We start from the raw sequence: 13497 nt of genomic DNA, 5'->3' as shown, positions 1-13497 counted from the left end.
CCCCTAAAAAAGACATTGAAGCTTAGGGATGGCTATGGAAAACGAAACTGAACTGGCTACAAAGTAAACAAAAACAGAATGCTGGACAACAGCAAAGACTTACAGCGTGTGGAGCAGAGACGGCGTCCACAAAGTACATCCAAACATGACATGACAATCAACAATTTCCACACAAAGAAGGATAGCGTCCGCACAACTTAAATAGTCTTGATTGCTAAAACAAAGCAGGTGCGGGAAATATCGCTCAAAGGAAGACATGAAACTGCTACAGGAAAATATCAACAAAACAGGAAAAGCCACCAAAATAGGAGCGCAAGACAAGAACTAAAACACTACACACTGGAAAACAGCAAAAAAACTCCAAATAAGTCAGGGTGTGATGTGACAGGTCGTGACAGTACACCTACTTTGAGACAAGAGCTATAGTGATGCATGCTTGGTTATGGTTTTAAATTTTAGTTTTTGAATGAATAAATGTTTGCATTTGAGTGTTTTGAGCCAATTCCATTCACATTGGCGTGTCACGCAAACTAATGGTGATTAAGGAGGGAAGATGATAATAACGAGAACTCATTAGTCATAAAGTATGAATTACGAAATTTTTGTTCCAGTTCATCGTAAAGATAATCAGTTAGTTGGGTCAAATAGACGTTAGTTCAATGTATTTTGAGATGTTATGTGAACACATTGTATTGCATATGACAGTGTAATTGGGAATAACCAAAAAAAAATTGCTAAATTTAAGAAGAAAAAGCATTTCCACACAATATAAGTTTCTCAATTTTGAATGAATAAATGTTTGCATTTAAGTGTTTCGGGCCAATTCCATTCACATTGGCGTGTCACGCAAACTAATGGTGATTAAGGATGCAAGATGATAATAACGAGAACTCATTAGTCATAAAGTATGTATTACAACATTTTTGTTCCAGTTCATCGTAAAGATAATTAATTTGTTGGGCCAAATAGATGTTAGTTCAACGTATTTTGAGACGTTATGTGAACACATTCTATTGCATATGACAGTGTAATTGGGGATAACCAAAAAAAATCACTAAATTTAAGAAGAAAACGCAATTCCACACAATAAAAGTTTCTCAATTTTGAATGAATAAATGTTTGCATTTAAGTGTTTTGGGCCAATTCCATTCACGTTGGCGTGTCACGCAAACTAATGGTGATTAAGGAGGGAAGATGATATTAACGAGAACTCATTAGTCATAAAGTATGAATTACAACATTTTTGTTCCAGTTCATCTTAAAAATAATTAATTTGTTGGGCCAAATAGATGTTTGTTCAATGTATTTTGAGACGTTATGTGCACACATTTGATTCATGACAGTGTAATTGGGGAAAACCAAAACAAATCACTAAAGCTAAGAAGAAAAAGTATTTCCACACAATAGAAGTTTCTCAATTTTGAATGAATAAATGTTTGCATTTGAGTGTTTCGGGCCAATTCCATTCACATTGGCGTGTCACGCAAACTAATGTTGATTTGATTTGATTTGATTTTTATTAAGGATCCCCATCAGCTGGTTGCCTCAACAACCCACTAGTCTTCCTGGGGTCCACAATTCAATACAATTACAAGTAAAAGCATATAATTATAACTACACATTCGGGCCAATTCCATTCACATTGGCGTGTCACGCAAACTAATAGTAATTAAAGAAGGAAGATGATAATAACGAGAACTCATTAGTCATAAAGTATGAATTACGACATTTTTGTTCCAGTTCATCGTAAAGATAATTAGTTTGTTGGGCCAAATAGATGTTAGTTCAATGTATTTTGAGACGTTATGTGAACACATTGTATTGCATATGACAGTATAATTGGGGATAACCAAAAAAAATTGCTAAATTTAAGAAGAAAAAGCATTTCCACACAATAGAAGTTTCTCAATTTTGAATGAATAAATGTTTGCATTTAAGTGTTTCGGGCCAATTCCATTCACATTGGAGTTTCACGCAAACTAATGGTGATTAAGGATGCAAGATAATAATAACGAGAACTCATTTGTCATAAAGTATGAATTACAACATTTTTTTTCCAGTTCATCGTAAAGATAATTAATTTGTTGTGCCAAATAGATGTTAGTTCAATGTATTTTGAGACGTTATGTGAACACATTGTATTGCATATGACAGTGTAATTGGGGAAAACCAAAAAAAATCGCTAAATTTAAGAAGAAAAAGCATTTCCACACAATATAAGTTTCTCAATTTTGAATGAATAAATGTTTGCATTTGAGTGTTTCGGGCCAATTCCATTCACATTGGCGTGTCACGCAAACTAATGGTGATTAAGGATGGAAGATAATAATAACGAGAACTCTTTTGTCGTAAAGTATGAATTACAAAATTTGTGTTCCAGTTCATCGTAAAGATAATCAGTTAGTTAGGTCAAATAGAAGTTAGTTCAATGTATTTTGAGACGTTATGTGCACACATTTGATTCATGACAGTGTAATTGGGGAAAACCAAAACAAATTACTAAATTTAAGAAGAAAAAGCATTTCCACACAATAGAAGTTTCTCAATTTTGAATGACGGCGTGTCACGCAAACAAATGGTGATTAAGGAGGGAAGATGATAATAACGAGAACTCTATTACCGTATTTTTCGGACTATAAGTCTCAGTTTTTTTCATAGTTTGGCCCGGGGGTGCGACTTATACTCAGGAGCGACTTATGTGTGAAATGATTAACACATTACCGTAAAATATCAAATAATATTATTTAGCTCATTCACGTAAGAGACTAGATGTATAAGATTTCATGGGATTTAGCGATTAGGAGTGACAGATTGTTTGGTAAACGTATAGCATGTTCTATATGTTATAGTTATTTGAATGAATCTTAACATAATATGTTACGTTAACATACCAGGCACGTTCTCAGTTGGTTATTTATGCCTCATATAACGTACACTTATTCAGCCTGTTGTTCACTATTCTTTATTTATTTTAAATTGCCTTTCAAATGTCTATTCTTGGTGTTGGGTTTTATCAAATACATTTTCCCAAAAAATGCGACTTATATATGTTTTTTTCCTTCTTTATTATGCTTTTTCGGCCGGTGCAACTTATACTCCGGAGCGACTTATACTCCGAAAAATACGGTAGTCATAAAGTATGAATTATGAAATTTTTGTTCCAGTTCATCGTAAATATAATTAATTTGTTGGGCCAAATAGAAGTTAGTTCAATGTATTTTGAGCCAGTATGTGAACACATTGTATTGCATATGACAGTGTAATTGGGGAAAACCAAAACAAATCACTAAATTTAAGAAGAATAAGCATTTCCACACAATATAAGTTTCTCAATTTTGAATGAATAAATGTTTGCATTTGAGTGTTTCGGGCCAATTCCATTCACGTTGGCGTGTCACGCAAAACAACGCAATGGAATCGAGCCCGACTTGTGTTTTCTTTTTGCTCTCGCCCCATTTCACCCGCGTCCATTCTGACGATTTACACAGTCTTCTGTCCTCTAGGTTCCCCCCACATATGGTGCCCCCCCACCACGGTTTGCACACCACGGGCATCCCGCACCCGGCCATCGTCACGCCCAACGTCAAGCAGGAATCCTCCCACAGCGACATCAGCTCCCTCAACAGCTCGTAAGTCGTCTCACCTCCGGACACCGAAAGATGTTATTTACCCAACTTAACCGACCTGTGACTGTGTCCCCATGCAGGAAACAGTCAGACGCTAAAAAAGAGGAGGAGAAGAAGAAGCAGGTTCACATAAAGAAGCCCCTGAATGCCTTCATGCTGTACATGAAGGAGATGCGGGCCAAGGTGGTGGCAGAGTGCACGCTGAAGGAAAGCGCCGCCATCAACCAGATCCTGGGCCGAAGGGTGAGTTCCTCGGTTTCAGATCCCAATCCAGTCCTGCTTTTCCTGATCAACCGACCGTGTTTGTCGTCCTTTCAGTGGCACGCGCTATCGAGGGAGGAGCAGGCCAAGTACTACGAGCTGGCCAGGAAAGAACGACAGCTCCACATGCAGCTGTACCCCGGCTGGTCGGCCCGGGACAACTATGTAAGTTTTTAAGTTTACAAGTCGTAGCGCTGTCTGCTTCTTCTCTCCCTTAAATCAAAGTTAAGATGGTTGTTTTCGAAAAATGGGGAATGAATTCCAACAGCGCGAGTTAATTGGCCAAATTTAAAATTTGATTAAAAGCAAGTGAAATAAACAACGTAGCATAGTACATGTTGACAAATTCTCCTAACGTTTGTTGGCTCTTTTCTTAAAACATGGTGTAACACTATATTCGATCATTACATTTACCGTATTTTTCGGACTATAAGTCGCAGTTTTTTTCATAGTTTGGCGACTTATATATGTTTTTTTCTTTTTTTATTATGCATTTTCGGCAGGTGCGACTTATACTCCGGTGCGGCTTATACTCCGAAAAATACGGTAATTGATGGTGATAAACATTGCATGTAAATATGCGACTACTTTGACCATTATTTCTCTTTGTAAGCGCAAAAAACAAACAATGTAGACACTGACTTCTTACCTTTGTTGTAAGTAACTTCTGGCCAACTCTTAAAACCTTGAATATGATCATTTTAAAACGGTGAGCTAACCGTTTTAATTGTTTTAATAAAATTTGCTGAAAGTACACTAATACTTTGACCGTTGTATCTTTTTGTAGGTGCAACAATATCTCGATCAGCGTCAATTAGGGGTGTAACGGTACACAAAAATTTCGGTTCGGTACGTACCTCGGTTTAGAGGTCACGGTTCGGTTCATTTTCGGTACAGTAAGAAAACAACAAAATATAAATTTTGGGGTTATTTATTTACCAAACTTGCAAAATCTTACACCAAAAATATTAGTAAGTAATGGGAACCTTGGATAGGTCAATAATTCATAATAACATTGATTTTGATTCAATATTATGTTTTGAGCAATGACAGTTTGAAAGAAAAAAAACAGCTTTGTTTTATTAGTCAACATTGCAACTTTTTCTAAATTACATTTCATCTTTAAGCATTTTTATTTCACTTTTGTTATGTTTTTGTGTATTTTAATAGTATTTTTAGAATGTGCCGTGGGCCTTTAAAACATTAACTGTGGGCCGCAAATGGCCTCCGGAGCACGCTTTTGACACCCCTGCTATAGATAATAAAAAATTAAATCTGATAAATCTATGGATAAAAAGCAGAGCCTGGCGACGCATGCGCGTTTATCATAACTCTCTCTCTCTCTGTGTCTCTGCCCCTCCCTCACGAATGCTGCTGCGTGCACAGTTTGTTTTGTTTTTAACCCCTTCTTAACCCTGAACGTACATTGTTAATACACGCAACCATAACTCAAAATGCCGGACATTTGAGGCATTTAAGAAACTCCGCCCTGACAGCTCCTCAAAAATAGGACATGTCCGGTGAAAAGAGGACGTATGGTCAGTCTATCGTAGCCCGTTAGCTGCTAGCCTGCCATGTGTTGTGCCTCGGTGTGCATTGTTTACACAACGTGCGTTACGCTACTTAATATGTCTGTGTGGAAACTCGTTCGGTACACCTCCGAACCGAACCGGAACCCCCCTACCGAAACGGTTCAATTCAAATACACGTACCGTTACACCCCTAGCGTCAATTCATTAGCCATGTTCCGAAATAAACGATGTGGTGCACGTTTGTTGTGCAGTTATCGAACAACTGTTTAACCCTCTCTAAAAACACCGTACAGTACAATAACCATATTATCGCAATGTTGATCAAATTGGTTAAAAGTAGCTTTTTATCAGTGTAAAATATGCCGATATTTGTACGTAGTTTACTACGAAATCATGTTGTAAGCGTAAAATACGTTTGTTGTGTCGTTGGCTAGCAATGTTTTCCCGCGCTTCAGACTCTCAAATGCGGTATAACGATAAATACAATCATTTTAAAACGGTACGATGACCGTATCAGCCACTATGCTCTGTTGGAGTCGAAGCAAATTGATGCTAATGCTAAAATACATGAATACGAGCTGAGCCCGAGTTCAGCTGGCTTTTCGTACTATTTACGTGATAAAAGTGACGGGATAAATTCAGTGCAAGATCACTTTCCGACAAGCTGGAAATCATCGTAAAAAAGATCGGAAACAGACAACCGTTGGTATTGATACCAACTGACCTTCACTGTTTGTTACTGATTTTTTTACGATAAAAGTGACCGGATAAATTTAGTGCAAGATCACTTTCCGACAAGCTGGAAATCATCGTAAAAAAGATCGGAAACAGACAACCATTGGTATTGATACCAACTGACCTTCACTGTTTGTTACTGATTTTTTTACGATAAAAGTGACGGGATAAATTCAGTGCAAGATCACTTTCCGACAAGCTGGAAATCATCGTAAAAAAGATCGGAAACAGACAACCGTTGGTATTGATACCAACTGACCTTCACTGTTTGTTACTGATTTTTTTACGATAAAAGTGACGGGATAAATTCAGTGCAAGATCACTTTCCGACACGCTGGAAATCATCGTAAAAAAGATCGGAAACAGACAATTGTCGGTATTGATACCAACTGACCTTCGCTGTTTGTTACTGATTTTTTACGAGCCCGTTAAGATGAAGTGAGGAAAACTAAGACAAAAGACTGCAGCGCGAGAAGAAAACACAATCCTCATCTGGCCCACAGTGTCTCGTACAAACCGCAGGGCAGCACGAAAGAGAGAGGAAGGAAGAAAAGAAAAAAAAAAGATCGAGAAAGAGACAACAGATAAATAAATAAAAACACAAAGACGAGTTCTAGACGAGTGTTTCATGTTTTTGGGCATTCTGCAATATAATAACTAAGGTTCCTGTCTGTGTCTATCTCCCTTTTTTTCCTCTTTCTATTTTTTTGGCGGCTAACCAACAGGGGAAAAGGAAGAAGAGAAAAAGGGAAAAGCAGCAAGCGGAGAGCAACGGTAAGCCAAGCTGCAATTATCTCCGATATTAGACCGGCCCCATCATGTGTCAGCCACATGTGACATCTTGCAAGATAAAAGTCAAGCTAGTTTTGTTGTGTGTGTGTGTGTGTATTTTTTAATATTTGTGTGTGTGCGTGTGTGCTTGACTTATTATTTTTTTTCATCATAGTCATGCAATGCAATATTTAAATGGTAGAGTTGGCTGTACAGTAACACCCCCTGCCCCCTCCAACCCTCTCCCCTCTTTTTTGTAGTCTTCCCTTGCTAATAACAGCTGAATATGCATGACACCCCCCCAAAGACTCCCCCTCCTGATACCGCCCCCCCTCCCGTTTGCCCCTTAGCATTGTGGTATGTGTGTTTTGGAGAAACATTGTGAGATATTAACTTTGCCACTATTGTGTGTGTTTTTTACGATGCCTGCAGCCTGCGAATTGTGTGTGCATGTGTGTGTGTGTGTTTGTGTGTGTGTGTGTGTGTGTGTGTGTGTGTGTGTGTGTGTGTGGATACTAACCGTGCTTCCCCCTCGCTTGCCTTCATGCATGCTTTTAACCCGATCAATGCAATACAATTAAGGAGGTTTGCTAATTCCACTCCATCTCCACCGCTGTGATCCATCATACATCCTCCTGATCGTTGTTGTGAGCAGGTTCTCCATGTGTTTTGCCGCTCGTTTTTTTTTGGTGACGGTGATCTCCTCTTGAAGGCCTCTCTATCTGTTTCTTTTTTTGTTGCAGAACACAGAGAATATTTTCCAAACCCTTGCCTTTCACTCCCTCCGATTACAGGTGCTAATGCCATTTTTGACCTATTAAAATTTATACTAACTTGTTTTCCTTCCTTTTTTAATTGAGCTCCCTAGCTGTCCAGTAGGGGTGTAACGCTACATGTAGGTTACGGTACATATTACATGAGGGACAGGAAGTGTGACTGCCTAGGCCAGTGGTTCTCAACCTTTTTTCAGTGATGTACCCCCTGTGAAATTTTTTTTAATTCAAGTACCCCCTAATCAGAGCAAAGCATTTTTGGTTGAAAAAAAAGAGATAAAGAAGTAAAATACAGCACTATGTCATCAGTTTCTGACTTATTAATTTGTATAACAGTGCAAAATATTGCTCATTTTTAGTGGTATTTCTTGAACTATTTGGAAAAAAAGATATAAAAATAACTAAAAACTTGTGATTCAATTATAAATAAAGATTTCTACACATAGAGGTAATCATCAACTTAAAGTGCCCTCTTTGGGGATTGTAATAGAGATCCATCTGGATTCATGAACTTAATTCTAAACATTTCTTCACAAAAATAGAAATCTTTAACATCAATATTTATGGAAAGTGTCCACAAAAAATCTAGCTGTCAACACTGAATATTGCATTGTTGCATTTCTTTTCACAGTTCTTTTTGACAGACATTTTAGTGAGAAACCTGAGCTTGTGCTTCACTGAGTTTATGAACTTACATTCATATTTTGTTGAATTAGTATTCAATAAATATATTCATAAAGAATTTTTGCTATTTTTAGAATATTTAAAAAAAAATCTCATGTACCCCTTGGCATACCTTCAAGTACCCCCAGGGGTACGCGTACCCCCATTTGAGAACCACTATCCTAGGCTGTATAGTAAGGCGTCTACTTCATTTAAAAACACAGTGCAGCCCAGCCTTTGGCTAGCCATAGTGCCAAGGAGAAGCCAGAACTTGAAAACTCTCTCCTGTCGTTGAAATATCCTGTTTAGGAACATTTGGCCTTCTTGCGAAATATGTAAAAGATGATATAAGCAGTGTGCCGCCATTGTTACTACTACTAATGCTGCACTTTAGCCAATAAGGAACTGCAAAAAAAATAAAATGATCATTTAAACAAAATTTGAGAAATGGACCGAATACAAATGTCTACTGCAGAGGACGCTAGTTCTCGTTAATATTTTCCATTTGGAAATGTATTCGGGATAGTAACACTCATAAAAGCTGCTTACACGAAAGCTAAGCAGTTTTACGTTTAGCGTCTTCTTCCTTTACTGTACCCAAAATGGGGGAAAAAAACACGGTACGTACCGTTACACCCCTACTCTCTATCCATGAATGTCTTCAGGTTTTTTATTTCCCTGCTGCTTCTTTTATCTAAAATGCTACAAAAAAAAAAATATGTTCATGTTTATTTAAAATGAGGTCATTTTCATGCATTTTACCACTAAGTATGCTACGAATGTAAAAGTTGGGGACCTGAAGGGTTTGATGCCAGGGTAAACCTCCTTAATGGATGAATCGCTTCCTTCGCTGCTTCTGCTTATAGGCTAGCATAACTTTGTTTCGCCAACTCCGATCCGCTCAGATAAAAGCCAATTCTTCCTGCACTAATGCAACTTTGAGCTGAAACTGTCTGGGAGTTATCAACAAGATTAATCTGGCCTGCATTTTTCCTCCCTTGTTCTAATCGTAGTTTAGCTTAAAGGACTGTTGCTATCTTAGATTGCACTACTGGAATGTGATTGGTTTTATATGCCGAGTTGTTCTTGTGCATGGAATCTGGTTGTACTAATGCCTGAAAGTGATCCCGTCTGCTGTAAGGCTGGATTTACACTGCCCTATTCCGACCTTTTTAACCTGCGTTTTCGAGCTCCACGTATCCGTTACCGTTGCTGTGTCTAGTCATTACCATCAGCAGTCTTAAGATCGGAAATCAACCACATAAAGTGAACGGTGACGGTTAAACAATGAACATTTTAATTTTTCAGTTAATTTTGGCTTACACAGATAACTTCTGCATTACTGCACCACACACAAAAATTAAGCTAGGTTAAATACCGTATTTTTCGGAGTACCGTATTTTCCGCACTATAAGGCGCACCTAAAAACCTCCAATTTTCTCAAAAGCTGACAGTGCGCCTTATAATCCGGTGCACCTTATATATGGACCAATATTGAGCCACAACAGGTCTCGCAACTACGGGATGCATAACGTAACCCCAGCCTCTACTGTAGCGTCTATTATATGCGCCTTATAATGCGGTGCGCCTTATATATGAACACAGTTTTAAAATAGGCCATTCATTGAAGGTGCGCCTTATAACCCGGTGCACCTTATAGTGCGGAAAATACGGTATAAGTTACTCCGGAGTACAAGCCGCACCGGCCGAAAATGCATAATAAAGAAGGAAAAAAACATATATAAGTCTCACTGGAGTATAAGTCGCATTTTTTGGGGAAATGTATTTGATAAAAGCCAACACCAAGAATAGACATTTGAAATTCAATTTAAAATAAATAAAGAATAGTGAACAACAGGCTGAATAAGTGTACGTTATATGACGCATAAATAACCAACTGAGAATGTGCCTGGTATGTTAACGTAACATATTATGGTAAGAGTCATTCAAATAACTATAACATATAGAACATGCTATACGTTTACCAAACAATCTGTCACTCCTAATCGCTAAATCCCATGAAATCTTATACGTCTAGTCTCTTACGTGAATGAGCTAAATAATATTTTTTGATATTTTACGGTAACGTGTTAATAATTTCACACATAAGTCGCTCCTGAGTATAAGACGCGCCCCCGGCCAAACTATGAAAGAAACTGCGACTTATAGTTCGAAAAATACGGTAACTGAAATCAAAGTCCACGAAGCGTAAATAGAAAAATACACCCGTAGTAAATTGTAATTACAGCAGCCCTATGCAGACAACCACACTAAAAAACTAAATTATAAGAAAGAAAATACAACTGAAATCCAGATCTACTAAAAGAAAAAAACACCCACTGTGAATAAAAAAACAAACACCCATGGTAAATTCAGGGCCATGTGGATAACAACCACCCAGCAAACACAAATGTAAGAAACTTTAAATAGTTAAAGACAAAGTGTACACAACAAAGACACCCACATTGATAAAGTACTAAAGTTAAAGTACCAATGATTGTCACACACACACGAGGTGTGGCAAAATTATTCTCTGCATTTGACTCATCACCCTTGATCACCCCCTGGAAGGTGAGGGGATTCATTTGTGGTGATTTAACCCCCAATTCCAACCCTTGATGCTGAGTGCCAAGCAGGGAGGTAATGGGTCCCATTTTTATAGTCTTTGGTATGACTCGGCCAGGGTTTGAACTCACGACCTACCGATCTCAGGGCGAACGCTCTAACCACTAGGCCACTGAGTAGGTTGTAGATAGTAGAAATAGTAGAAAACAGCCATGGTAAATCCTAACCACAACAGGACTGTACAGATGACAACGAAACTGTAAGAAAGATTACCGTATTTTTCGAACTATAAGTCGCAGTTTTTTTCATAGTTTGGCCGGGGGTCCGACTTATACTCAGGAGCGACTTATGTGTGAAAATTATTAACACATTACCGTAAAAATATCAAATAATATTATTTAGCTCATTCACGTAAGAGACTAGACGTATAAGATTTCATGGGATTTAGCAATTAGGAGTGACAGATTGTTTGGTAAACGTATAGCATGTTCTATATGTTATAGTTATTTACCATAATATGTTACGTTAACATACCAGGCACGTTCTCAGTTGGTTATTTATGCCTCATATAACGTACACTTATTCAGCCTGTTCACTATTCTTTATTTATTTTAAATTGCCTTTCAAATGTCTATTCTTGGTGTTGGGTTTTATCAAATAAATTTCCCCCAAAAATGTGACTTATACTCCAGTGCAACTTATATATGTTTTTTTCCTTCTTTATTATGCATTTTCGGCCGGTGCAACTTATACTCCGGAGCGACTTATACTCCGAAAAATACGGTAAATGGCTAAAATCAAGGCGTCGTCGGAAAAAAAACATCCACAGTGAATACAAGAAAACACCCGCGGTAAATCCTAACTATGTGGATGACAACCACACTGCAGAAAACTGAAAAACAAGTCAAAAAATTATTTTGACTTCAAATATATATTTATTCTGGCTGTAAAAACCAATATGAAGTCAAAACAAAACAAAATAAGCAAAGAATGACTTGTTTCAAGCAGTCTTGTCTTCTTTTGTCGGCAGATTAATATATCCAAGATTGTAGGACACGTGACAAGCCAATTGGCATTCTGACATAATAGGAAAAAAACATTGTACGTCAAAATAAAGTAGTTTTGATTGAATCTTGCTTAGATTTTTGCTGTAGTTTGGATTTAACATGGGTGTTTCTATTCACCATGGGTGTTTACTTCCGTTTATATCTAATAGGGGTGTGGGAAAAAATCGATTCGAATTCGAATCGCGATTCTCACGTTGTGCGATTCAGAATCGATTCTCATTTAAAAAATATATATATATATATTTAATTTTTTTAAATGTATTTATTTTTTTATTTTTTTAAATTTAATTAATCAATCCAACAAAACAATACACAGCAATACCATAACAATGCAATCCAATTCCAAAACCAAACCCGACCCAGCAACACAAAGGAGACACAAACACCACACAGAACCAACTAAAAGAAGTGAAAGAAAAATGAATATTATCAACAACAGTATCAATATTAGTTACAATTTCAACATAGCAGTGATTAAAAATCCCTCATTGACATTATCATTAGACATTTATAAAATAAAATAAAAGAATAGTGTCACAGTGGCTTACACTTGCATCCCATCTCATAAACTTGACAACACACTGTGTCCAATATTTTCACAAAGATAAAATAAGTCATATTTTTGGTTCATTTAATAGTTAAAACAAATTTACATTATTGCAATCAGTTGATAAAACATTGTCCTTTACAATTATAAAAGCTTTTTACAAAAATCTACTACTCTGCTTGCATGTCAGCAGACTGGAGTAGATCCTGCTGAAATCCTATGTATTGAATGAATAGAGAATCCTTTTGAAATAGGAAAAAAATCTTTTTTGAATCGAGAATCGTGTCGAATTGAAAAAAAAAATCGATTTTTAATCGAATCGTGGAACACCCAAAGATTCACAGCCCTAATATCTACCGTATTTTTCGGAGTATAAGTCGCACCTACCAAAAATGCATAATAAAAAAGGAAAAAAAACATGCATAAGTCGCACAGGAGCCTGGCCAACCTATGAAAAAAACTGCGACTTATAGTCCGAAAAATACGGTAATATATCCATTTCCTTTGTCATACTTTTTTCAATGCTGACTTAACGCGTATCCCCCAAAAATAGGCCTGTAGTGTGGATCCAGCCTTTTTTTTTTTATGTCCGCTGTCCATCTCCATAGACTCACTGATTCTCTTTATTTCTCTCTTGTTTTTGCTTCTATTTGCTTTTGGTGCTACTTTCTTTTTCTTCTTCTTCTTCCTCTTCTTCTTCTTCTGTGCTGGCTGTGGTGGCATCAGACCTGAGCGCCCCTAAGAAGTGTCGAGCGCGCTTTGGGCTCGACCAACAGAATAACTGGTGTGGCCCGTGCAGGTGTGTATGGGCTGTGCTTGCGCCGAGCCCCCGGGGGGCGGGTCCAAGGCTGGGGTAACGCCATGCTGGGACTTCCTCCTACTCTGCTCGCTTCCCTTTTTTTTGTGTGTGTTTCCTTTCCTCCTGTGGCTCCCGCTGGGCTTTTGACGACCGCTCCG

The 13497-nt window shown here is 37.7% G+C and overlaps 1 protein-coding gene across 24 annotated transcripts in view; it reads left to right on the top strand.

The window, feature by feature from the left end:
- Positions 1–13497, top strand: part of tcf7l2 (transcription factor 7 like 2) — a 218660-nt gene that overhangs the window by 193161 nt on the left and 12002 nt on the right. For 6 of the 24 annotated variants that reach the window (XM_072914121.1, XM_072914126.1, XM_072914125.1 and 3 more), the window contains 6 exons: positions 3489–3629; positions 3707–3869; positions 3945–4053; positions 6866–6928; positions 7669–7719; positions 13267–13339. In XM_072914121.1, coding sequence (XP_072770222.1) covers positions 3489–3629; positions 3707–3869; positions 3945–4053; positions 6866–6928; positions 7669–7719; positions 13267–13339 — 600 coding nt within the window. The remainder of the gene's footprint in view (positions 1–3488; positions 3630–3706; positions 3870–3944; positions 4054–6865; positions 6929–7668; positions 7720–13266; positions 13340–13497) is intronic. The other 18 variants (XM_061966630.2, XM_061966640.2, XM_061966636.2 and 15 more) reach the window with 8 other exon arrangements.

Source organism: Nerophis lumbriciformis, linkage group LG11, assembly GCF_033978685.3.
Source record: "Nerophis lumbriciformis linkage group LG11, RoL_Nlum_v2.1, whole genome shotgun sequence".
Lineage (NCBI taxonomy): Eukaryota > Metazoa > Chordata > Actinopteri > Syngnathiformes > Syngnathidae > Nerophis > Nerophis lumbriciformis.
Note: the sequence above shows the minus strand (reverse complement) of the source record. Positions and strands in the feature narration are given on the sequence as shown.